The 27,525-nt window shown below is 39.9% G+C and overlaps 1 protein-coding gene across 2 annotated transcripts in view; it reads left to right on the forward strand.

The window, feature by feature from the left end:
* The first annotated feature begins 2,037 nt into the window (after positions 1 to 2,037).
* Positions 2,038 to 27,525, forward strand: part of iqsec3a (IQ motif and Sec7 domain ArfGEF 3a) — a 150,252-nt gene continuing 124,764 nt past the window's right edge. For both annotated transcript variants that reach the window (XM_074697863.1, XM_074697864.1), the window contains exon 1: positions 2,038 to 2,831. In XM_074697863.1, coding sequence (XP_074553964.1) covers positions 2,254 to 2,831 — 578 coding nt within the window. In that variant the 5' untranslated portion in view covers positions 2,038 to 2,253. The remainder of the gene's footprint in view (positions 2,832 to 27,525) is intronic.

Below are 27,525 nucleotides of genomic sequence, written 5' to 3' on the forward strand. Positions count from 1 at the left end.
CGTGGACTTTTGAGAAAACAGCTGAGTGGCAACATTCAAATATCTAAGGACTCAAAAAAAAGATGCTTGTCCAAACTTCTTAACATGATCAAAGGTGTCAAAAGTATTCACATTCATTACTTAAGTAGAAGTATAGATATTAGGGTTTCAAAAGACCTGTTCAGAAGTTGAAGTATCAACGCAAGCTTTCTACTTAAGTAAAAGAGTAAAAGTACTGGTTTCAAAACTACTTCAAATACAAAGATAAAAGTAGGCTCAGGCTGTGCCACAGGGGCCTATAGTTCACATAGTTCATCCCCACTCCCAAGGGCCCGTTAACACGACAACGGTTTTAGGGCGAAACACAAAAGTTTTGTTGCGTTTCGGCCTCGCTTTCACACAGAAACAGCGTTTCAGCGGACCTAAAATGCAAACTTTTGAAAACAGCCTCAAGAGTGAAAGGGTGCCGACACCGTTGCAGTGTAAACAGTAAGCCGGCGTTTTCAGTGGAAACACAGACGTTTGACTCCGCTTCGCACAAGCGCATGCAACAGGACAACAGTACCATTGATACGATCGTTGCAGACTAACATGTTGCGCTTGTGCTGCTCAATCTGCTTAGTGTCTTTCAACAAAATGTGTATCTGTTGCTCCACTCTACTGCTTCTGGACAAGGCAGTTATAGCGCCGCCTACAGGCCTGGCGCATTTTCCAGCATTTTCGGTCAATCAGTGTTTCGGTGTAACCGCAAATTTTTTTCATTGAGTTCTGGCATTTTTGGATAATATGTTGGTAAACAGAGCCTGAGTCTCTGCCATGGTCAGTGTTGGAATGGTTTAAGTTTATTCATCTCATTCATCCACAATCAAATTCACTTTTTCCAGATGGCGCAATTTTAGGGTCGATTTTTTTAATTTTTTTTTTGGAGTGTGTCTTTTTGAATGATGAAAAGCTGGAATGAAACGGGAGTAGCAAGGCTATTTTTAAAATGTGTGGAGCATAAAGTAAAGATTTTTTACTGAAATTGTTAGGAGTATAAGTAAAAGTCGCCTTAAAAAATAATTACTCTACTAAAGTGAAGATATCCCAAATTTTTTACTTAAGTAAGGTAACAAAGTATTTTTACTTTGTTCCTTGAAACCTCTAAAATGATAAATTCCTATCCAACACACCTTATCATGACACTTATTTATTGTTCTCAAACTTTAAGCATAAAAAAAAAACAAAACAAAAAAACAGCAAAACAACAACAAAAAAAACACTACATTGCCAATGGCCCCAAAAAAGTTGCAGGTTGGGAGACAGGTTTAAAGAGCCCAACCCTGCCAGGTGTGGTCGGTCAATTTGAAACCCCCTGAAAATCACATGACTCAAAAACACATGACTAATGTATGTTTGTTTACAGACACAGATTAATTTAATTAATGTTAAAGTATAAAATAGACCCTGGAATCTGGTTCAGGGATGGAAACTTTTCTCTAGTTTGAACCGTCAACATTTGATTATAAAGCTTTTTCCTGTCTGTTGATGTGTTCATTAAATTTTCTTGTTTGCTTTGCAGCATTTTTGTTGTCTAGAAAATTACTGTATATTTTTTTTCCGCATTTTACATTCCCCGTTTAGAGTAGATGCAGATTTTCCCCGGTTTTGCCTTGAACCATCCCAAACAAACTCTCCACAGATTGAGTTCTCTCAGTGGGAGTTACGTGATTTTCCAACTGTCTGCTACAGTCTACCTGGGGGATGTTCAGTTTAGTTCAGCTCTGAAAAGTGAGGATTATTTTAGAGGCAAATAAAAAAAAGTCTCCAGGGATTCAATTTTTTCGAGAGTTGGTAAAGTGGAACATCGCTTGCAGGAGGTGAGGCCAGTGTAAACACATGTTGGGCTGTGATTGCAAAGCTTTGGATTCTCGTGTGAAACGTGCAAGACGTGTTGACATCACCGTTCACTACGGTCCCGCCCCCGCACACACACACACACACACACACACACACACACACACACACACACACACACACACACACACACACACACACACACACACACACACACACACCGCTGATGCTGATCCCCCGTTGCATCAGCACCATTTAGAGAGAGAGAAAGAGAGACAGAGAGGGACTAACCAACGCTGGCAGAGCGTAGAAGCGTCAGACGGCGGCCACAGCATCCTGGTTCCGCACCTTTCCGAGGGCCTCATCACCGGATTGCAGCGTCAAAAACACCCGGAGGACTGAACACAGCCAGGCAAACAGCCACAGCCACAGTCAGTGATGGAGAGCCTGCTGGATAATCCAATGAAAGCCGTTCTTTACCTGAAGGAGCTCACCACCATCGTCCAGAACCAGCAAAGCCTGATCCAGACGCAGCGCCAACGCATCGACGAGCTCGAGCGGAAGGTGGAGGACCTGATCGGTGAGAACCGGCAGCTCCGGGACCCCCATCACTACGTCCAGCAGCCCGCTCAGCACCACCACCACCACCACCCCCCACAACATCACTCGACCCACCGCAGCGCCAGTCCCCAAGCGCCGGCCCACCTCCATCAGCACCCGGGGAAAGCCGCGGCTCATCTCGGCCAGCAGGGTCAGCAGCAGCCGCCTCCACCGCAGCATCCGCAGCCGATTCCCGGGCTCTCCGCCCAGCCTCAGCAGCACCAGAGCGCTCCTGCGCCGACTTCCCACCACCCGCAGCAGCTGCAGCTCGTGCCCACTTCGCCGCAGTCTCCCAAAGCGAGCCAAGGAAGCCCGGACTCCGGAGAGGAGGACAAGAGGAGCCCCTGCTGCAAGTCTCTGGTTCCGCAGACTCCCACCACGCTCTGCCGCTCGGTTGGACTGGCCAGGAAAGCGGAGTAAGTTGTTTTCATGCTTGTGTACATTATCCCACCTCGTCTTCTGTCTAAAAAACACACTCAGAAACACACTCTCTGACCTTATTAAGACGGATATTTTCGCACTGTACCCTGGCAGATCTTCATATCTAAATATAGCTAACATGTTTGGACGGAAAACACTGTAATATCATCAGAGGGCCGACAGAAATAACGCCTGATAGCCCCGAGAAGGCTAACATGATGGAAACATACTGAAGGAAAGCCATGCATACAAAACACACTGTACTGTTAATTGAAACACAGTGTAAGTCTTTGCCTTGATTAACTTCACATCCCACCTGACAAGCCCAGGCTTAATGTTCTGACAGGTGATTCAAGCTCCTGCTGAATTTTCACATTATTCACTTCGTTGTTGCCCCGTGAAATCAATCGCATTGTTAATGCTTATTGATTGTGAGGACCCTGGCTGGTGTTTTAACTGTGTTTGACTTATTAATCCTGCACCAAGGTAGACTGCCACTCTTCTTTGGAGGTAACCACCAAAGGTAGAGAGTCTGTTGTTTCTTTGTGACTTTTTGGTTGACTGAAGCTGTATTTTCCTACAACTCATGTGTTCATCAGAAAGTATTGTTTTTAGTAGTATTGCACCTGTTTTTAGACTCAGCTGATGATGCAATTCCACAGATGCTGGGAGAGAACACAGTGACACTGTAAACACACTTTTAGAACTGGTACAGAGAAAAACTCCCAAAGGAAAAACACTGACTTTGATATAAATGTCAGCAGTTTCACAACTTCACCTTGAACACACCTAAAAATAAGATTCCTATTTACAGGCTGAGAGACTTCAGCTCTTTTCTAGCTCTTTTTTCTAAAGAAAAGAGCCCTTGATATGTTATAATACAATATATTGTGATACAGTACAATACGTCACAACATGATACAATGCAACTTGAACTAGGGTATGATATGAAACAATATAGTCAGACATAATATGGTATGGTACATTATGATAACTATTGTACAGTACAACAAGGTAGGTCAGTGTATAAGAGGATACACCAATGTTTGATATGATACTTAACACTACAGTAAAACAACATGAGATATAACATTTAGTGATAAAGTGTCTCATTTTCATTTGGCGCCCAGTTTTTTTTTTTTTATCTTATAATGTATTAACTATGGTGCTGAAATTAATCAAGTTTCAAGTTATGTGGACATTTACATTTTCTGTCAAGATCACAAAACCCAAGTTTATCCACTGACATCTCACAAACCTACATTTGGACTGTACGTAGACCGCTTTTATAAAGCTAAAGTTCTCTGTATTCTCCAGAAACTCAACAACTCTTACAGCTGACGTGTTAAAACGACTGTAATCATGATGTAAAAAATAGCTTCATGAACACCAAGTGTTCAAAAACACATTAGAGGATCCAAGACTAGGGCCCTGTTTACATGACAATGTTTCATCCGAAAACGCTAAAACGCAGCATAGTTAGCATGCCAGGCCTGTAGGTGGCGCTAAAACTGTCTTGTCCAAAAGCTGCTTTTGGTAGATCTCCACCGAAGAAGAGTTGAGCCGATCATCTAGTGTATTGGTGAATACCAAGTGCAAAGTTGAGCAACAGATGCACATTTTGTTGTAAGACAATCAACAGATTCAGCAGATTGAGCTGCACAAGCACAACACGGTAGACTATGACAACCCTAAAAACAGTATGGTTGTATTGTTGTATGAGCTTGCACAAAGCAGAGTGTGACGTCAGTATTTCCACTGAAAACACCGGCTTACTGTTTACACGGCAACGGTGTCACCAGCGTTTCAGGTCGGCTAAAACGTTGTTTCCATGTAAATGCCAGGCCGAAATGCAACAAAACTTTTGTGTTTCACCCTAAAACGGTTGTCGTGTAAATGGCCCCTAGATATAATAATAAATTGGTGCAGAGAAGGCAAAGCTTAGTGCATACAAAATGTTCAGAATTCAGGTTCAGAAATGCTTCAGCTCAAACTATCTTGTTTGAATCTCAGATTTGTCTCAAAATCATCATGAAGAACATTTGATGCAATTTGGGTTATGACCCTACCATCAAAAACTCTGACATATTTTCCCATCATTAGCCTGGATGGAGAACATTTTCCTTTAGAAGAAGCAGAGTTTACTGATGTTTACACAACATGTAGCACTACAGAAAACAGACGACTTATCTAATTTCATGATTCTGTAATGATTAAGTTGTTTGATGCCACTTAGTGACTGATTCTTTCAAGAAATCAGTCAAAAAATAGTTCTCCAATGTAGCATTCATATGCTGCTTTCATGGGTACTAAATGTGTCATCTGGCCCCTGGTTATTTTCAAAATATCAAAAGTGGCCGTCTTTGGACACCCCTGTCTAGGGATGGGTACCCTTCACATTTGAAACATTACAGTATCAATGTCTGGTACCTGGCAATTAGTATTGGTACTCAATGGTACCAATTTTTATTACTTTTGTGTGTTAATGTAGTAATAAATATTTTTTTTTGATGATAAGATCTCAGAGTTTTTAAATTCAACATATTTATTAGACATACACTGATTCCTTAATTTTGGGTGATCAGCGATCGGCCCATCCCTACATATGAAACTGATCTTATATACCTCTGAGAAGGTCTGACAGCCAGCCATTGTTGCCTTTTGCTGTCAGACCTAAAACTCAAGACACTTTATTGTTTAAGTTAAAACATAAAAATTGCATTGTTTCAAAGGTATTGTTCAACGTTTTTCAATACAATAAGATTGGAACATTGAAGGTATATGCTGTCAGATATAGAAAATAAAAAATGAAAAATTGGTATCAGCCCAAATCGGTATCAGCAGGTCAGGCTTGTTAAAGATCAGTGATCGGCCAGAAAATTGTGATAGGTGCACCCCTAATATTTATATCCCATTATATAAACTTGCAATGCTGTCGGAAAATTGCCTATCCTTCCACTCCCTCACGGTCACAAGGATACGTTCAGGTACCATTTGAGTATACATGAACTGGTTCTTGGTACTACAGATGGAATTTGGTCAGTAACTTTAAAAGTACCTAATTTGATAGCCATACCTACCCCTGTCCTATAAATGTCTGAAAAATAACAAAAATTTGATTAAGCAGTGGTTTTGTTAATCAATACAGTGCAGGGCAATCATGAAAATACATGGCAGTATCTGATTAACTGAGTATTACAAAATGTCCTTGAAAGTGCCCCTACAGCAACTCAAGAAGTAGAGACATGGCTGTCTCAGTTGCAGTTGAGTTGTTGATTAATCATCAAAAATCCATCATATGGACATAGTCAAGACAAAATGATCCAATACAACTCAGGCTTCACCAGTATCCTTTCAGTCACCTTGTGTTTCATGTTGCTATGTAAAACCACCGTCACGTTTCTTGCATCAACCTCAGGTTTTTGTCAGTGCACTAAAGAACCTTGTTTCTTCTTTGATTTGATAGAGAAAATAGAATCTTCAGCCTCTTATTTGCTCTGTGTGCTTCAGATCCATCCACAACACTGACTGTTCTTTGCCACTATCAAGGTCAGATGAATCCCCTCCACCACAGCTGCACACACATACACAACACAGTGCACTGAGCCCCATCTGTTCCAGCAGGCTGCATTTTCATTGTTCCTGTTAATCCAGATTGATTTATGTTGCCATTAGGTTGAAATTCCAAGAGAGCAGAGGTTAGGAGTCCTATACATTAGTATCACTAGAAAAACACACTCCTGCTTCATCTAAATCACCCAGAACAATGAGCACACCAGAGATGAGATGCACAGAAAAAAAAAAAAAAAGCATGGCGTGGATTCAATAAGTGGTGTCCTCTTTCTCGGATTAAAATGACGAGATGAAGCACATGTACACAGTTTTATGGATGATGTGAAAGCAGTGATACATGAAAGGCAAGACAAGTGAGGGAGCATTGTAATCTCCACTTAAAGCAATTATCCCAGTCAGACAAGATGGTGTATGGCTGTGCTGTCAGTAGTGCAGGAGAAGTTATATATTTCTACAAACAGGCTGATGACAGGGATGTGTCAAAAGCATACTAATAAGGGTTTGTAGACAACAATGCCCCTCAACTCATTGTTTCTTCTGTGAATAGCTGTAACTTATGAGCCCTTTGTTTTTTCTACCAAACCGCTAATTGAAAAAGTGAGCAGTTGTCTAAACTTTTATTCACGGGCAGCCTGTGGCATTTTAGAAATTGTGTTTAGCATTCCAGGAAGTGTAACATTGTTGCAAACATTGTTTTGCCGTGTTTGTTTCCAGGCTTCTTGGTAGTTTTTGCCTTCAAATCCCATGTCTTATATTTTTACGTATTTTGTGTGTTGTCCCGTGTAAAGGGTTTCCTCATGACCTTGTGTTCCTCTCCATATTGCACTCATTAGTTTCACCTACATCTTGTTAAACACCTTTAAAACACCTTTAAACACATTTAGTCTCCGCGCTTCTTCACTTCTTGGTAAGTTCATCTCATCTCCTTGTCATGCCATGTTCCCTGTTCTTCTTTTGAGTGTTCCCCTGTGACTCTATTTATCCAAATGAGTGTTTCTGCAAGTGTTTTGGGATTTTTGGTTCTTGATTAAGACAAATTTTAGTCTTTTTTTCAGCAATCACCTACTCTGTGGTTTGTTTCCACAAACCTGACAGCACAAACTGACAAGCGGAGTGAAGAAACAAACAGAAAAAGGGTAAATCCCAAATCTCCAAAGTTTCATTCTTGTATCTTCCACTTGTGTCTTAGGGCGCTTCGAAGAGGTGGGCTTTGGGATGGTTTACTTCATGCATGAGCACAAGTGCTCGCATGTGAAAGCGCGTGATCCATGGCATATGATCACTGCGAGCGCATCTCTCGACAATCATTTTAAACGAAGCAGGGTTGTAAGAGGGTTGTAAGAGGGCTGTGTCGGGCGAAAACGACTTACCATAAGTCTAAAAGTCTCTAAAGTTCTAGCAGAGCTCTCTGTGTCTCATTGTGCATCGCACTTCATGTAAACAGATTCGGGCCATGCGTGTGTGTTATACCTGCTTAAGTCTGGTTCACCTACGGGTAGTGTGACTGCTGGCCGTACTCTCCAGCTGGGGAACGACGGTGACAGCAGGGGGTAGGTGGGGGGGGGGATCGTGCCTAAGCATGGCACGGTTTGGATGGCCGGTGTGACCGCCCCCTTAGTACCTCACACCAGAGATGGATGGGAGAGATGCAAGGAAATGAAGAGAGGAGGGAGGAAACAAGGAGATCAGCTCTAACAGCTGTTTGTCACTGCGCATGTGAACTTTAATTACTCTAATATAATATTAATAGTTACAGTGCTTTGAATCTGTTAACCTGTTAAACAAAAACCGTCACATGAAGAAAAACCTGCACTCTGATTATCCTGCATAATAACTCATTGGTATAACCCAGTTTACAATATCTTAGGAACAGTGGTTATTAGGTTTTATTAATTAAGTTTCAGTTTTAAGAGAAAAGAAAAAGAAAACATGATGACTCTTAATATCAAACACTTTGTTGAAGATGTTTTTTTGTGAAGTTTCAGAGAAGTATGAGATGCTAAAGTATCTGTTCAGTCAGTGATATCCCATATAGGGGGGATGTCTATCAGTGAAAAGACTTCTGCGAGGCCTACCCTGTCTTCTCTCTTATCGGCCCAAAGATCAGTCTCCTCTCTCCTGCTAGCACCTCTGGTGCTTTGAGATGCCGTTCAATATGGCAGCACAGTAGGTGCTTTTGTTGCGGCAGAGGAGAGAGGAGGGAGGAACCTGCAGTTTGACACTTTGAGATTCACCAAGCAAAATAACACAGGTGTGAAACAAGACACAGGTAAAACTAGTGAGTTCAATCAGTAGAGAAACACAAAGATATTAGGCCAAACTAAACTAGAAATGTGTTATTTTAACACTTTTTGAACTCTTAAGCAAAGACATACACACTGTTTTTATCCATTGAACAAGAAAGCCATATCATGCTAGCTCCTCTGTTTTCAGTGTTGATGCTATAGTATGCTTAACCTGTTGTAGCTAGCAGTGCAACATATATTTCAGCCATGACTGTAACCCCCCAAAATTTCTTATATATTTATTTTTAAAAAGGGAGGAGTTAAAGTCAAATTAAAGTTATTGCTGCTCTGCCTACTACCATGAAAAACTGGGAAACCTCAGCAGGCTAGCAATAGTCAGAACCAAGCTGAGTTAGCTTTGTGTTTTTTACATCTTACGGGGACAGAAGTCTTGTGGTACACTTTGCTTTGAAACACACAAGTTTCTATTCCAACACCTGCGATAAACAATGATAAAGTAAAATATAGCTTCACATAATGTTTGCTCATTATTTTTTGTTTTAGGTATGCGTGCACTTTAGTCTTCATGAAGCTAGAATACCGGCCAACTTTAGCATGCAACCACTCACTTAAACCAGAATGAGTGAATCCAAAATGCTCTGACCAAGCGTTTTCACAATCACCCAATTGCATCAACAAAGCAGCTAGATATGCTAATACACAGTATGTTAGCCAAGGCTGTCATTCAGGTCTTCTTCCCTTCCCTGACAGTAACGCAAGAGGTGTGACCAAACCACTCTGTCATGTCTGATCAGACAAGTATGAAAGAAATCCATGAATAATAAAAAAGTATTAAATTTTCAGTACACACTCATCTATGTTTGTACTTGATCAAGAGGGGGTATGGTGTCAATTTTCAAAGAGCTATATTTAAACTTAAATGCTCACTCATACTTCACCCTTGCATTCTCAATCGTAACAGTTTGGGGAATGCAAACTTGGACTGCTTTCAGTCTTGTGCGGTTGAAAAGTTGTTTTCAATTCCTGGTAGAGTTTTTGCCGTGGTATGAACTCAAACTTCTTGTACAGAGAATCTGAAGTGTTGCAATTGTGCTACTGAGCAGGAGAAAGAATCTTAAGGGGCCTGTGTGATCTAAGGGAAGCCTTCAGCACCCCTGACTACTATCGTATCTCCCCTTCTCTCCCTGTCAGTTGTGCCTCTCAGTCTTTCAACTTAAATTTTTCTTATTTTGACTTTCCTCCAATCCTTGACTCCTTGTTCTCAAGCTGCAAAAGATAACTTTGTTCCTGTACCAAGTCACCAAGTTCACAGTGCAGCCATTTTACTTCTACCCCAGGCTCAGGGTTGAAAGTTCAGATAATAAGTAAGAGAAGCTATCATTACCTAAGTCGCTAACTTTAACACTTATTCTAGTCTAACATTAAGAATGGGGATCCAATAATGGGGAAGAAAACTTCTTACTTTTCAATAAAATGGTAACTTATATTGCACAAAAGCCACATTAGCATTAAGCCTGTTCTTAATTAACATTGCCATCAACAAACAAAAGATATGGTTAGCTTGCTATTTATACCCCAGTGGTGTAACACTGTGAAATGTTAGTTAGCAAGTGGTTCTATACCACAGTTAGCCAGTATTAAAAAAAAATCATGAAGAGCAGCATCAGCATTCAATTCATTAATACCCAAAGCTAACATTTGTAAGCTAACATGATATGAAGCTCTATTTGACATAAGAGTAAGCTATAGTTTACTTTTCCTATTACATTGTGTAACTCTATCGATTAGTAACATTAGCTAGCAAGTGGTTGTAAACTTCTGTTTAACTAGCTGTTATGACTTAGTCACTCACACAAACCTTTGTATTCAACCAATTCCTGCTTCACAGTACTTTAATCTAGCTAACAGTCTAGCTTGGAATGTAGATTTTTCCAATAATACTTAGTTACATTGTAACAAGTAATGTTAGGGTAATATTAGCAAGGAAGTGATGTTGTATTGATGATGTTACCTTACATTAGCCAAGAGTTTTTATATAGAATTAAAGCTCTTTAATTATATTATTCAAAAGTATCAACACAATGTTAGCTGTATCTGTCAAACGCTTAAGTTGGATTTTAAGGTGTAGTTACAAAAGCTGCTAGCATTTAATTCAAAACAGTTCATTCTAAGAGTTTCACTAGCTAGCTAACATTATGGTTAGCCAGTCAATGCTTCAAATCAGCTCAGAGTCATTAAAGAAAGTTAGCAATGATGTTAACAAATGCAGTAGTTCTACTCTTGAAGCGTTTTGTGAAAGCTGTACCCTTGCCTAAGGTTCACATAGAAATATTTTGTTTTATCAATTTTGTCACAAGAACAAGAAATAAATAAATAAAAACTGTCTCTTCATGTATACTGGCCATTCCCTGTTCAAATGCGTAGATTGTTTTCCAGTGGTCATGATGATGGTCTCTATTAATTGCAGACCTTCAACACAGTAGAGCACAGCAAAAATATAAATTAGAATTTAGCTTAGCATCTTTAGCTTTTTGTCATTCGTTATGTAGTGAATGGTCATCAGGTGAATCATTTTCCTTTTTTTTTAATTGTGATTTTTTTATTCAACTCTTCCAACACCTTTTTATCCTTTCCTTAGTTTTTCTCTTCTCAGTTTTCTGCATCCGTAGATTTAATTCAGTATTCATTTTGACAACAGTCAGGCTCCCCACCACTTAACCCATCTCCCTACTGGGCCTGAGCACGAAGACCACCTGTCTTCAGGTTCTCTGTATGCGCTCAGGGGCTGCCAAGAGTGTGTTACAGTGAGCGAGTGTGAAGGTTGGGCTCTGTGTTTTGGAGGGAGTCAATGGATTGAAGAGCATAGGTGTTTGCCAGCATGTGGGTGTCTGATAGGTCAAAGTCCCAGGGTACTCAACGGGCTTCAGGCCCCCCCCCCCCACACACACACACACACACACACTGACAGATAGACTGCTCATGTATGAGAGGCACTCACTAATGCATATTAACACTAACATGTCACATGCCATCTGGAAGCCTGCATGACTTCCCACGTTGGCTGTGACTCTCATTCACCGTGCCCTCATTTTTGCTTCTGCTGGCCTCAAGCAAAGAATGTATGCCATCTCATGCCTGTACCCATCTCCTTATGGAATAAAATGGGATAAACAGAGAGCACTGAGAGATTTCAGGATGGAGAGCAGAGCATACAGTACTCACACCACTGTATGTATACATTAGAAAAATCCCTTCTTTATGGCTGCTGCGTGCTGCAGTCTCTCCATGCTCTGACGCTCTCAGATCAATGAGCCTGGAGCCTGGCCAGCACAGGCCCCACCAGCTATGCTAACACTTCAGAGCTCCACAAGCCTTGATCTCAACCTACAACAGCCTGATCTGAAAACCAAACTATCTTTTTAAACTCAAAATAACACACGCCTTTTCTCAACGTTACATAAATAAACACAAGGTTAGGCCTAAGAGTCATACAGACCTGTTTCTGTGATGTGCCCAGGAAAAGAAACTTTCAAGAGCTGATCGAATTTTCCTGTTTGGAGGAATCTTTTCTTACCATAAGTCAACACCATGGGGGAATTTTCTGCTTTGCCCAAATTTGAATCTGCCAAGAACATCCTGTGTCAACTGTTATTTTGGAAAAGGATTTCAGGTTTTCGTTTTTTAGCTGCATCACTGTACTCAGAGCTCTGCATCAAAAACAATATGACAGGCTGTTCAAACAAGATTGTTGTTAATGGGCCAAAAACAGTGCAAAGGTCTTCTTCTCATCAAATAGAAGGCGTTGGTAATAAAACTGTTTAAAACACCACATAAAGCCACTTTATGGAGGCTGCTGATGAGTTGCTGCTAGCTCAGTTGTTGCTAGCATGTTTTCTGTTTCGATTCCATCTGATATTGTTGTTTACAGGATTAAAAAAGGAACTGAATTATCTCTACAAACTCTTTTGGTATCTAGGGTTGCAAAATTATGGGACTTTTCAAAGTCCAAAACTTTTCACGGGAATTTAGAATAGAATATACTTTATTTTTCCCCAGGGGGAAATTCAGGAGTCACAGCAGCAATCAAGAAAACAAAAGTAAGAAAGTGTATAAAAAGTGCAGTCAGGGACTGAGCTTCTTCAGCAGTCTGTTCAGTCTCTGTCTCCTGGATCCTGTCTGCTCACAGCAGGTGAAGCTCTTCCGATGTGGCGTTGGTGTCCAGTGTTAGCTCTGTTAGCCATGTCTGTGAATAGCATGATGCTACTCTGCCTTCTGGTAATCCCTCTGTTGCTGGGTTAGCATGGCTGGCCCATCCATCTTACTGGAGATAGATCTTACATTCCCAATAACGATGGATGGAAGGCTAGCTTGATGTTGTCTCACACCTCAGTACCAGCATGTCGTCCTCACCTCCTCTCCTCACCTTGTGGGGAAACATCAGGCCAAGCACCAGTTAGCATTGACATGCTACAATCTGTGAACAGCTGATTTCATATGTAAACAATGCGGCCATGGTTACATGTAGGATCTCCAGACAAACACAGGAGCGAAAACATTGAATGTAGCATGAGTTTGGTTAAAACAACCACATTTATTGCAGGTTTACTTGAGTATCTATGCTATTCCTGGACCACATAGCAGCACTTTGCTGACTGCAGCTATGAAGGCCACGTTCTATTCATTTGTTGTGCATGATGCCTGCAGCACGACATCATTAAAGGCACAGCATAAAGTAAGTTTTGATAAATAAAAAGAGAATGAATGTTTCCAAGTCTCCCAAGCTTAACTTTCCATGGTTTCTGAAAAGGCAAAATCTTTCTTTCTGAAGCTCCTTGTTTTGTTTCTGGGGTCTACCAGCTGAGCTGTTGCTAACTTTGTCTCAGTAGCTAAATGTTCTTCATCAATTTAGGAGACTGTTGTTGAAAATTAAGGTGGCATGACTCTTACATTTTAATTTTATGGCTTAACTGGGAAAATTGTCTTCCTCACAGTTAAAATATGTAGATAGGTGTGTCTTTCCTAGAAGAATAAAGCATTAAAGATCTGTGACTACCTTTTAACTGAAAAATGCTAAGTTAGTGAAGGGAGTTTTTGTGAGAGATGAGTCTGCCTAATGCTACCTCTCTCCAAGCTCTTTTTTGATCTTAACTTCTGAGGAAAATTGCTGGCATTAGCTGTTTTATGCTAGGCTATGTTCATCTGTTCGTTGTTGCTAAGCAGACATTGAACAGTGGGTGGGATAGAGAAAGAGAAGTAGATGGAGGCTGATGGGTGCATGGAGCTGGACATTTTGTTCTACCCTGTTTGACTCTCTCTTTGTCCTCCTGTATTTCCCTTCCAATCGCCGTTACTCGAGAGCTAGAACCTCCCACCCTTTGCTTTTTAGCTCACTTCCCCTCCCCTCTGTCTGAATGGGAATCACGTCTGCTCGGTTATGACAGGGTGACTTGGCTCTGCTGCTGCAGGAATCCAAATCATGAATATCACATTTGGTGTGTAGTGCTTTTAAATTGCTTCATTTCTCAGAGGATGTAGCTGGCGGGTTATTCCTGACTCCCTGGTAGAATATTAGCTTCTTTCATGCACAAGTTGAGCAGGGTAGAAGACAGTCCCAGTTGCCGGTAATTCAGCCCTGTGTTCAACCCTGAGCATTGTGTGACATCTGAGGATGGTTTGAAGATTTGTTTCTGTGTTTGGGTGTCACACTGACAAGATAAAAGACGTTTTAGTGGAGGTGTCAGAATCTTTTCTTTTCTTTATCTTTTTTCAACTTTTTCTTGCCTCCACTAGTCATCTGAGTTTGTTTAGCATTGTGTATGCTATCCAAAATTAGCATTCTCCAAGGAGAGTGGTCACACTCAGGCCATTAAAATTGTTTAAAATAAACCAAAAAACTGCCTGATGATCACCTTAAACAGCAACATATTGACTCTTTCTTATTTGTTTGAAAGATGCTGTAAAAAGTTGACACCAGCTTTGTTACTACTACCTTACACAACATCATTACTTGCAGTAGGATTACTTTTGTTGATCGTTTGAAAGTATTTACACACTGACAAAATTCACAATGTGTGAATTTCTGTCAAAACCTGTTTTTTTTATTAGCATCTGCCCCTAAATCTGCCGAAGTCACCCATTTGTTTCTACAGAGTTCTTAAAATGCTGACTCAACCTAGCTTTGTTTGAGTAAGGATGAGGTAAGGGGCAAGGCTTAGCCTCTTCGAACACAGCCATAGGGTGCTCACCTGTTAGTCAAGTTACCTCTGACATGGTCTACATTTAGCAGTTTGTGCAGAGAATTTAGATATTAAGACCAATACTGCTTTTTGATCCAGACTTTGAATATCAAAATTGAGGTTTTTTAATTGGTGAGTAAGTGGTTTCTGGTGCTTCTCTAGCCAACCGCAAGTGGCTGCCCATTGAACTGCACCTTTAAAAACTTCTACATATGATTCATATTTTAGGATCTGAGGTTGTCTCTTGGTTAATATTATCAATATTGCTAATATTTGAGATTGGAACTGGACATTTCTTCTTTACAGCTTCTGTCAGATGCAATAATTTAACGTGTATTACTCAAAGAATTGTTTGGAAAAAGAAATTCGCTATAACACATCATAACATGTCTTAATTGTGCACAAAGCTGCAATGTTGTGAATCAGAACCTCCAAACTCCTTGAATTTTCTAGTTTTTTTCAATTTAATTTTAGGTAGATTCTTGGCTTCAGTTAGTTTTTGCTGCATCAAAGTGAGCATCTTTAATGTGTGGCATTTCTAGCCAGCCGCTTTTGATTGGTTTTATTAGACATGCATGCCAATATCCTTAATAGTGGTGGATCAGTGATCGAGTCATCCTTACTTATGACAATCATAAAGCTCGGTTTTGCCAAGAACCTCACAATTCGATTTGATTTCTATTCTTTAGTTTGTGATTCGTTTTGATATCCATTCCATTCAATATTGATTTAAATGCTTTGATTATCGATTATCATGCCCCATGTGAACATTTGTGGTATGTCACCTCACCTTTTGGAGCAATAAAACAACGCAAACGTCAGACTTTATAGCTAAAGGATCTGGCTTTATGCTTCTGCTGCTGCTTTGGCTGCCATTTTTTTGTTGTTTGGTCTCTCTCATAGCCCTCGTCCACACAACGTGAATAGCGAGCACACTCCCCCCATTTGCCAGGAGATGAGTCCATTCAGAGGATTTGATGACTCGATGTTGAACTGGGCAAGGCAATATTTTGATACATCAATTCATCAATATTTTTACCCACTCCTAGAAACTGATCTTATATACCTCTGGGAAGATCTGATAGCCAACTATTGTTGCTTTTTTGCTCTGAGACCTAAAACTCAGGACACTTTACTTGTTGTTTAAGTTGGAACATAAAGATTTTATTGTTTCACAGGTATTGTTCAACAATTTTCAATAAAATGATATTGGAACATTGAAGGTATATGCTGTCAAAAAATAAAAACTAAAACTTGGTATCTGCAGGTCAGGCTTTTTAAAGATCTGTGATCGGCCAGAAAATTGTGATCCGTGCACCCCTAGCTTTTATATTGTGGCTGCCTTGCTGAATTTTCCTTCACAGATATCTTGTTTATCAGCACACTCCGTCCAAGAGGCTACAGTCTTCTGACCGGTGTCTCTTCTTCATACTCTCATACTCTTCATACTCAGCTGCAGACTTGTGGTGACAGAGCCTTCAGTGTGGCAGCCAGTATTTACTCTGGATCTCTCCTGAAATCTACAGCAATTCAACCTTGGGCACTTTAAAACAGCCCTAAAACACACCTCTTCATCAAGGCTCTTCTCCTTGAGTTAGTTTACCACACTGCTAGTGCCAGCCCCCTATCCCCTCTAACCCTGTAAAGCAATCTTGTATTATTTGGAAGGCATTACATAAATTTGACTTATTATTATTACTATTATTATTATTATTATTATTATTATTATTATTATTATTATTATTATTATTATTAAAGCTAGAGGAGAAGATAAATATGAAGGATCACAGTGAGAACAGTTAAATAAATGGGTCGATACAGAAAAAGTATTCCAGAATGATATCACATTACACACTGAGTGGTTCATCTATTGTCCAATTTTCTTCATAACGTGGCAAAAATTCAGATGTTTCTTTGTAATGTCCTCTGCATTTATGCTTCCTAGTCAGTCAAAGTGACAGAGTTGGCCCATCCTTGGTTTTCTTTTTAATCATGGCCCCTAAATAGCAGTATGCAGTCACTTGGGCGACATGCCCAGCTCACAAAAGACTCACACGTCATCATTTTCCTCGACACTTCCAGATGACACCAGGTTTTATGTGTTAATATTTCACAGCCATCACGCACGGTTCTGCATACGATTTGAATAACTTTGTGCTGGAACTCCTGTTTCACAAGCTGCCGGGTGAGTCGTCTCTCATAGTCGGAGGCAAATTATTCACATATTTGATTGATGCATTTCATTTCTGCTCCACGCAAACGAACAGTAGGCCTAATGAGCAATCTGCAGAGAGTGTGTCATTAGTATGCAGTCTACATATGTCTGAGCTGTGTTTGCAAATGGCAATGCCATCAGTGGTTGTCATCTGGCGTCACTCAAACTGATTGCATAATGAAGGCAGATAATTTGATTCAACAATCAAAGCTTTCATCCAATCAGTTCCTCTTTGAGTCCTCATGACCTTAAACTTACCACTACCAGTTTGTTAAAAATTTAAAAGCAAATTTAAAGCTTTATTTTTTTCATAAAGATAATCTACTTTTCAAATTTAATTCAAGCCTTTGGTTAAAAAAAGGGGGAAAGGGATCTATGAATGTGGAAACTGTGTGTTGTTGTAGAAAAAATGTCCATCCATCTGTCCTGCAGATTTCACCTCCAGAGAGCTTAGCAGTGAAAATCCCTCAGCAGACAGTCGTGATTGTTTTGTACTATGAGTACCAGTGAGCCTCTGTGCATGCCTGCTTCTGTGAGTGTCGAATGTGGGCTAGTAGAGTGGTTGGATTTTGTGTTTTTGTCAGGGCTGAATGGTTTGAAGGGAAGGTCATTAATGTGATTTTTTTTACATGTTGTGTAATTTACACTTCATGTCTGTTATTTACTGTGTGTTAAAAGGGTACTGTAGCAAGTGACAATGATATGGAGCTTTCTGGTTGTTAGAATCTAAGATTCTAACAACCAGATTTTTATAAAATCAGGATTTTTGCTGATATAGACCAACCGGGGTTCATTAAAAGAGGGGTTATTTTTCCTCTTTTAGACTTTATACTGTCCCCCTGGTACCCCTGTAGTACTTTTGTATCATTTACAGCTAAAAAAAAACAAAAAAAAAAACAATTTTCTCACACATTTTTTTTTACATTGGTGTTTAAGAAAAGACTTATTTCAGCCTCTGACTGAGATGCTTCCTTTTAGCTGCTGTCTCTTTAAGACTCCCTGCTCCACACACCCCTTCCCTCTGATTGGCCAGCCCTGTGGAGGCCTGTGGGAGGTAGAGTTTCATATCATGAACCATTTCGGAGATCATTGTGCATTACACATTATTTCTGCAAGTCTCATGAAGATCTCGGGATGTCATTTGTACATCGTCACGTTCACATTTCTCCTTGTGCTGTTTCGCGCATGGCAAAGTTCTGTCCCAACACGTTCTGACACTCAAACACGTGCGCATTTACACACACACACACACACACACACACACACACACACACACACACACACACACACACACACACACACACACACACACACACACACACACACACACACACACACTTCAGCACTGTTGAAAAGAAAGAAAAAATAGTTTCAATCTGATCTCCACTCATTTCCAAAACAAACACGTTTTGTTTAAAGTCCTGGCTTCATGACAGTGTGCATGAGGCCAAAAGGCGGTGCTGCAGCTCAATTCAAAGAGATCCTCTTTACTGCACATTCCAAAAGATGATCTGCTGTCCAAAACAAGTACATTTCGCTTAGTGGACAGAGAGCTGGAAAATTACCACCAGAAACATTTCCCAGTGCCTTTTCTGTGAAGATGCAACACTTGCTCTCTGCCCCCCAACCCCCTAGGCTTTAAAACTAGGGGAAACACTGAAGTTTATGTAACTTGAACTGATCTTAAGTTTAGCTTGCTGGATTAAAGGAAAGGCAGTTGAATACTGTACTTAGACTGTTTGAGTCCAGACTTTAAAGGCAGATTGCTCTCCTACCACAGATCTATATTTGAGCATATGATCATGTTAGCCAAACAAACAGGCCAGAGTATGCAACTCCTAATGTATATTTTAGCTCCTTAAGCTAGCAACTACTGTAGCTTAACAAACTGTCAGGACATAAATCTTTTAAATCTGAAATAAACAAGATGACCTAATGTATGCATTATGTTAGCATACTATGTTAGCATACTGTGTTAGCATACATACTGTGTTAGCTTACAAGCTTCTTAAACTGATGGAACAGACTGTCTTCATGCTTCTGATCCTGGAGTACCAAGTTCTTTGGCTTTAAGGAGACAACCTTAAAAATACAGCATGATGCACTTGAAAGAGACTGAAATGTTGTTTGATATCACTCTGATCTGCTAGCTTAATATTTTCTCTTTGATGAACAACTGAATAACTAACATTGGCTGCAGTGTACTAGAAAACCAACATGACAATTTTCTGAAAATTTTCCTTTACTTTTTGCCTTTTTATGCCATTACATTAGCTTTGTCGCTAACTACTGTGACCTAAAACTCCAATAGCTGTAGAATTTTGTTAATTGTATGAGCTATACCAAACCGCTATATCAAAGCGCTTACAAAAAAGTATCATTTTGTATCTGGCTTTCTAAAAATTATTAACTGTTTAGCCCAAGCTTCACTTAAGGCTACTGCTAGGAGCTTTTTTATCATATGTTATTCACAGTTTACACAAGGCTACATATTGCCTTTTAGGGGCTAAGTTAGTGCAGCATCATTTTAAGTTAGTATTATCAGGGTTCGTTTGTCGGTCATTAAGCCCTATCTAACAGAGTCTCTATGTCTGCTGCAGCGCTCAGACACACGCCTACGTGCATGCACACAGTCGCCTGGGGAAATGTCAGGTATGGTTAACTTAACGACCCAACCCGGAGAAATGTTCAAAGCCATCCACCTCAGGCTGTAAGGCCTTGCAGAGCTGATCTGAGCAGGCATGGCGTGTCCAATCGGCTTTCCTGGTTTTCCCAACACATCACACAAGGCTCAACGAAGGCTCAACGTGATTTATCGTACTGTACAAGCGAAAAAACAAACACTGGATATGTACACTTTTTCACTAACTCGCCTCATAAATCCATATCTTTGAAGTGGACACACGTATTATGTGCAATTACACCTGTCCACACCTTGAGATTTCCATGAAGCATTTTGCTCTTACACTGCTCTGTAACACCCTGTCTGTCGGTCTGTCAACCATGTGATGACAGGACAGAGCCAAGGGGAGGAGCTGGTGACTTGCGGTGATGCTACCATGAATTTTTAATTTCAATATGAAGGACAGAAGCTTTTTCTGCAAGTTTTGAGATTGAAGGAAAAAACTTAATCATCTCCCTATGGGACTCTTCTTCTGTGCTCCTAAACTTGTGTGCAAGGAAAAACATTTTTCTTCCCTGTGCAGAAAATCAGGATCATCCATCTTAAATACTATGGTTCTGTGCCTTCCCTAAATGTGTAAACAAAAGATTTCAACTTTAGTACAAAATTAATAGATACTTCTTCTGCTATGGTTGATGGGGTATCCCCTCATCAGTCAAGGCCCCTGGCTCATGTTTGACAATCAGGTCAGCCTGATAACTGTCATGCATCAGCGTGAAGTGTGGAAGATATCTGCAAAATCTGACCCACTGCCAAGTCTTCAGCAGATGGCCCAACAGCAACACAGTGCAGCGTGATGCTCGCTATGAGCTGGGAAAACTGCTCAATATTGGAGGCACCAGCTGGTGGCAGATAAAAACAGAAGGGGAGTCTTATGCTTCTGTGGGAGGATTAGTAACTGCAGTTCTCTATTTGTTTCGTCTTTCTTTAAATTTTCCTTAAAATGGGAATAGAAGTCTTAACGATAGGAACAAACATGGATATGACAATGAAAAAATGCTCTTTTTTTGGTCCTTTAACGCTTACAAGTACAAACATATGAATTACAGGCAGAAGATTTTACTGTTTTACAATACTATGTCCTTAAGTATTTTTTAGCTTTACAACAAAGAGGAATTTTCAAGTACAAAAACTTGCAAAACATCTTTAAACCAGACATCACATAGCAATAGTTTAAGTTGTTTGGAACCTTGCCTTAGTTGAGCCTGCCCATAACTTTTCTTTAATCTAACTGTTTGGAATATAATTTCCTCTGTATTTTCACAAAGAGTTTACAAAAGAGTAAGTTATGCTAACCACGGGTGTATAAATGAAATTTCCCATGTACGCTAGCATCAAGCTAGCGCTATGTTTTCTATATTGTTTTTAGCACATAAGGAGATAAATTACATGTTGAATGTATTGAATATGAATCTCTTGTGAGAGAGTAATAGACAGTTCATGTGTGTTCAGTTATACAGACAGAGAGCTAGGTTAGCACAACTTTAGCAACACAACACAAATGAAAAGAATGACTGGCGCAACAAGGCATATGTGTGGACTGAGGATTGAATAGAGCTCAGAGCTCCATGTAGTAAACAAACAATGCAAGGACATCTTTCTGCACGACTTTGATACTTAAAGGCAGAGTCTGCAGGAATTTTGTTACTTCATAGTAAAAACAACATTCAAACTGGGCTCCACCTCCTCGGCTCAGCGCCACCAACAGCCTCTAACTGTGACTACATGAACACACTCAATAGCCCAGCAACCACCTGTAGCATCTCGTTTCCATGTTGGAGGGACTCAAGAACCGCGAGCCTGACTTGGCATGTTAGCACAAGCTAATCACAGGTATTTGGCACATACCTGGTTAGCAGAAAGCTAACTCACATTGCTGCTCTCCAAGTTCTCGAAAGTGACTTAAAGTCGAGCCAAGCTTCACCCTCATTTAGGAAAAAGTTTTATCTGTCCAGTGTTTTATTTCACTTTGGTTGGGTTTTCATATTCTGTGCTGCGTCCTCTTTCATAGCCGCTTTGGATATCTTCTTCCACTTGCTATCATCAACACACAAAGTAATTTACGCTCTGTGTGAGCTTGGTTTGACTGAGGTAACCATGCCTAACCTCTGACCCAAAATGTTTGGATACAACCGAAGCATCAAGATACAGGCTGAGGAGAGGGCTTGAGGCAGACACAGACACTGATACACATGTATAGAGGCCTGTAGGAGACAATGGAGCATTATTATTCCTGTAAAAGTGGACGTTTTATCCTTTTAGGATAATCCAGCAGACCCTACCTTAAACATAATTTACTGTTTCATGAGAACTTAAGAATACATCGATGTTTAATTGGCAAAACTCCACCCGGTAATGATTATTTTAAAAAGGGCTATAACTGTTCCTACTTCAGACATTAAAACTTGAGACTCCAATCAATTTTAAAGAGTGCTAGTGTATATAGTGGTATAATATGACTGTTGAAATGTACCTTTAAATGGATGACATGTGGCTAATATTTGCTCTGACGTTACTCTCTAAATAAATCTTCAGACTGCTTCTGATGCTCTCGCAAACATTCAAACCTGTCACTCCTCCTTCTCTTTGCTTTGAAGCTCAAATTGCCACCAGCTTACGTGCTTGAACTGTGGTCCCAGGAGGTGGAGGCTTGTCTGTTGCATCATAAATGATACTGAAATAGTATCTCTACAACAGCGGTGCCAGGTGCTGTAGTTGAGTCAAATGGACCAAAATGACACTAAGAGTTTTAAAATCGAAGCTTTTCTGACACTGGCACCGTCTGCAGTTTATTTAAGGGATCAAATATGAGGACTGAACACTTTCTCATCCTCCTTTGTTGGCTCTCTCTTGGGAGGCAGCCTTGCTCTCTTGACCATTTCCAGTTCTCTCTGTTATGTTAGCAGAAGGCAAGCTAAGCCGCTCGGGACGGCCCAGAAGTCCACGCTGACGTAAACCTTTCAAGGAAGCTCTTTTTATTTCTCAAGCGGTGTGTGGGGAATCAATATATTTTAAGGTGTGTGTGTGTCTGTGTGTGTGTGTTAGTGTGTGTGTGTGTGTGTGAGTGTGAGAGATAGATATTAGCGCTGTTCTCTTACAAGAGACGCCTTATTTTGTCCAAAGATAAACTTAATCTACTGTGAAAATTTATCATATGAACTTCTCATAGAAGTGCCCAAACCAGCATAAAGCACCAAGGCTTGAATTTATTTTATTTCTATTTATGAGAAATACTGAGATGAGTAGGCAGAAACAAAGTGTCAACAGTAAGTGATTAGTTAAAGGGCATGTTGGATACAGTGGGACAGTAAGCACATCTGTAAGCACAGATGTGTACCCTATTTGTGGGGCCTGAACTACCATATCTGAAATGCACTGAACTGACTTGAATTGAAACAGATCAGATTATTCACCCCGGGAGAGCAAAGACACATCAGTCATGCACCTGGTTGTTAAACAGCTTCAGCAAGTTTCCAGCACACAAGATGACAAAGCAGGAGGAAAGTTAAAACCTTCACTCCTCTGAGAGACTCCCAAACAAAAAGATACCTGCATTTTACAACTGAATATTTCACAGTATTGAAAAGATCCAAATTTCATATTTAAATTGAACCAGTTTTTATCGTTCGTACCTAAAGCTGGGCTTCTGTGATTCCAAACTTTGTTATAACAAATTTAATAAACTTTTTTTCCATATAGCACTTTACAAAACAATGTTACAAAGTTATTTACAAAATAAAAATCAACATTAGGAAGAAATAAAAGAGAAGGAATATAAGAGAAGTAAAAAAGAAGAGGAAGAAAATAAAACAAATAAAAGGGAAAAAAACAACCACCAGAAAAATAAAAACAACAAAAGATAAAGAATTTGAGATCCTGCATTTGATACTGTTTTATCTTTTTTTTATTGGTTAAACTCATCCAGATTAAAAGACTGGTACAGTTGGGTATCATCTGCATAAAGGTAGAAGCTAATGTTATGGCTGCTGATAATATGTAACATGTAACCAGGTTAACATATAAAGGGAGTAGAGAAGTGGTCCGAGGACGGACCCCTGGGGGACCCCTGCAGGTCACTTTTGCCTTAACTGACGGTGAACTGCCAACTTCCAGGCTTAAAGACCTGTCACATGACAAAAAATAAAACCAATTTAAGGTTTGACATGTCAACCCAGAGTTTTGGAAATTCCAGCAAAATAAAATGATGTAAAAAATGACTGTATTAACAGCGCTAAAATCTAAAAGAACTGAAACAAGATTTTTCAGCGTCAGCAGCAATCACCCGACCATTAAACACTTTGAGGAGGGCCATCGCTGTTCTATGCTGAGCTCTAAACTCAGACTGAAATTCTTCTTGAAGTTTTTTTTCATCTTTAAAGGCAATAATGTGTTCAGACACAATTTTTCCAAGAATTTAAGAAATGGCATGTTTGAAATTGGTCTAAAAATTGTTTTGAGAGGCTGGGTCAAATGAGGATTTTTCAGGAGAGGTTGAACAATTGATCTTAAAAATCAGTGGGAACAGAACCAGTTGTCATTGATGTGTTAATAATGTTGAAGACGTATGAACTGATTGGCTCATGCGCCTCTTTTAGAAACCTCACTGGCAGGACATGGAGAGCACAGGAGGAGGGCTTTTTGATGACTTTGGTAAAATTGTCTTTGAAAAAAGTTTTAAAAGAGTCAAGGACAGCTGTAGAAAATAAGTGGTTGCATCTCGGGAGGGGTGGAAATATGCATTCTTATGCTGGAAACCTTATTAATAAAAAGTTTGAAAAACCCTCACATTACAGAAGAGTCATGTAAAACATTTGCAGGAGCTTCTGTGACAGTTTATGACACTCAACAAAGTCCTTGAGCTGTGTCTCTTTTCATTTATAAGGTCAGAAAAATTCTTTGCTCTAATATTTTTTGGCTTTGAGTTAAAAATCCTCAATACATTTTACAAAATTTCAAAGTGCACCAAGAGTTTGAAGGCTTTCCACTTCCTCTGCTCTGTAACAGTCTCTCTTTAGGGCGCGTGGGCTCAACTTTCCTCGTGAATCCGGTTAGAACTATAAATGCAGTACTTCATTTGCTCTAAAACCTTTGCCTGTTAATCTGGTAAACTATTATTGGGATTTCAATTTTTTTTTTTGTCAAATTTATGGGTTGGAAAAAAGTTGAGATGCCAAAGCCTCTGAATAAATCCTAAAAACTGATTCACACGTGATGTATTTTTTTTTTTGTATAGGAAAATATGGCTTCTGATATTGTCTGAAGACATCAACGACATTTAACTTTTCCACTTGGTCTAGTGCTGAAAAACTGAACCAAAAATTGCGAAATTGGTGAATATTGAAGCATTGCAATTTAAATCAAATTGGCACACCAAAATTCATACAAGAATCATATTGGTAGAAAATAGGGATGGGTACCAAATTAGGTACTTTAATAGGCACTGACTAAAGCCCATCTATAGTACCAAGTAGTTTATGTTAAATCAAACAGTACCATGTTTAGAATAGAATAGAATAGGATAGAGTAGAATGGAATACAAGATACTTTATTTCTTCAGCAGTCTGTTCAGTCTCTGTCTTCTGGATCCTGTCTGCTCACAGCAGGCGAAGTTCTTTGTGTCTGATGTTAGCTCTGTTAGCCATGTCTGTAAATAGCATGATGCTACTCTGCCTTCTGGTATTCCTTCTGTTGCTGGGTTAGCACAGCTAGCTCTTCCATCTTATGAAGATAGATCTGATCTGTTTATCTTTGGACAATAACAATGGATGGAAGGACAGGTCCATGTCGTTACTTTTTAACTCACACCTGAGAACCAGCACATCAGCCTCACCTCCTTTTCCTCACCTTGTGGGGAACATCAGGCCTTGCACCAGTTAGCATTGACATGCTACAGGCTGCTAACAGCTGATTTCACATGTAAAAAAAAGCAGCCATGGTTACATGTAGGATCTCCAGACAAACACAGAAGCAAAAATAGTAAAAATATCACTGAAGACAAAACCAGTTTGGTGTCCACGACCAACAAATGAGCCATACAAAGTGATAATCCACTCAAATGCAACAATGAGGAGAAAGAGATGAAAACGTTACAAGAAATGGACAAAGAAGAGAGAGCTGCTTCAAAAGGCAGCCAGAACTAACAGGGCGGCGCCTAGCAACAACACTAGCCTCCTTGTGACTATGAGAGAGTAAAAGAGTTGTTGAATTCCCATGCTGGAAATGAACACGGCATTTTAAGTCTATATACTAAGAAATAAATGAGTTCATTCAATTGTGAAAAGTACCCATCCTTAGAAGAAAAGCATATTGACCCAGCTCCACAGTTAAGTGTTACATGACTGTGATTAGCTGTGAGTCTGTTTATGTTTTTAAGGTGTTAGTAGGTATACATTGATTTAAATACTTTCAGTAGGTTGGACCTCTTAGGATTTGTTTCCAACCTGTCACACTTTCTGGACATTATCTTTTTATCCTCCTGTCAAAAAACGTATCTCTTTTTAATCTGACCTTGTCCCATAAATACATTTTTTTCACAATGTTACATCGAAACAAACAGAAATTAAATTACACCCTCCTTCACAAGAATCTCTACCAAAGCAAGCACCCCATCGTCTTAAACGCTCAGCAGTACCGACACTGTTGGTATGCTTGCCTCCTCCAAGGTCATCTGTGTTTGTATTTACATTGTTTGGCCTTCAGGGGCAGACTCTAATGGTGAATATCATGTTATTCGTGTGAGTGAACATGTTCACAGCTATTTCTTTACCAGACTGCCGGGGAAATGGTCTGTGAAACATAATCCGTCAATTATTCCAAGCTTTGATCCCCCTCCCCCCTTTTCTTTTTCTGTCACATGCTTCAAATCGTATCACTTCGGCGTGCACAGATCTTTCCCGCCCTGAGCCGAGTTGAATCAGCTGGGAAGCTATCGACACAGAGAAGCCAAATTCACATCGACAAACACGTTAAACATTAGAAGTTAAAACAAAATACGATGACACCGTGCTGTGCAGATTACGCTCTTCCTCGAACAGAGCCAGTGTGTGTGGAAGAGCTTATAAAAGCTTATAGATTTTTTATAGGTGGTATTAGCGAGTGAAGGCTGTGAGGGGAGCTGAGTCAGTGGTGTGGAAGAACAGAAAGCAGGTCATGCGAGTTCACTTTAATCGCCGGTGCATGGATTGATCAAAAAGTGCTCACTGTTCAGAGGAAGGCTGAGTGGAAGAGGAGAAAAGCATTTGCAGTTTTTCATTTTTCAGAACCACACTCTGCGACTTAATTCATCTTGATTTACATGAAATGTTTGGGTAATGTGCCATCTCTTCAGTCAGGTTTTAAAGGCGTCTTCATAAACCCTGATTGTTAAAAAAATCATGCAATCTGCTTTTGAGTGGAGAGATAGAAGTGATAGAGGAGTGGAGACAGCGGAAATAATAAGGAGAAAATTGTGAGAACTCAGAGATCAAAGCAGAGAGACATGGATGGTTAAGATGAAAGGTGGTTTATAAGATAAAGAGTTCATCCCCCTTCCATTCCAAAATACATCACGTAAAGCAATTTTCTCAAATATATATTTGAATCTGTGCTTCAGCTGTGATCCTCTTTTGTTTTTTGCCCCATGGTACTCATATAGACTTTCACAGACTCTACTGAGTGGGTTTATCAGTGATGTCTCCATCTGTGCTATGTCTACATGTGTCTAATCTAGGGGTTTCAGGTCTGCTAGTTTTTACGAGT

Source organism: Halichoeres trimaculatus, unplaced genomic scaffold (assembly GCF_033239565.1).
Source record: "Halichoeres trimaculatus isolate MK-OKI-2021-1 unplaced genomic scaffold, fHalTri1.1 fHalTri1_scaffold_21, whole genome shotgun sequence".
Taxonomy (NCBI): domain Eukaryota; kingdom Metazoa; phylum Chordata; class Actinopteri; order Labriformes; family Labridae; genus Halichoeres; species Halichoeres trimaculatus.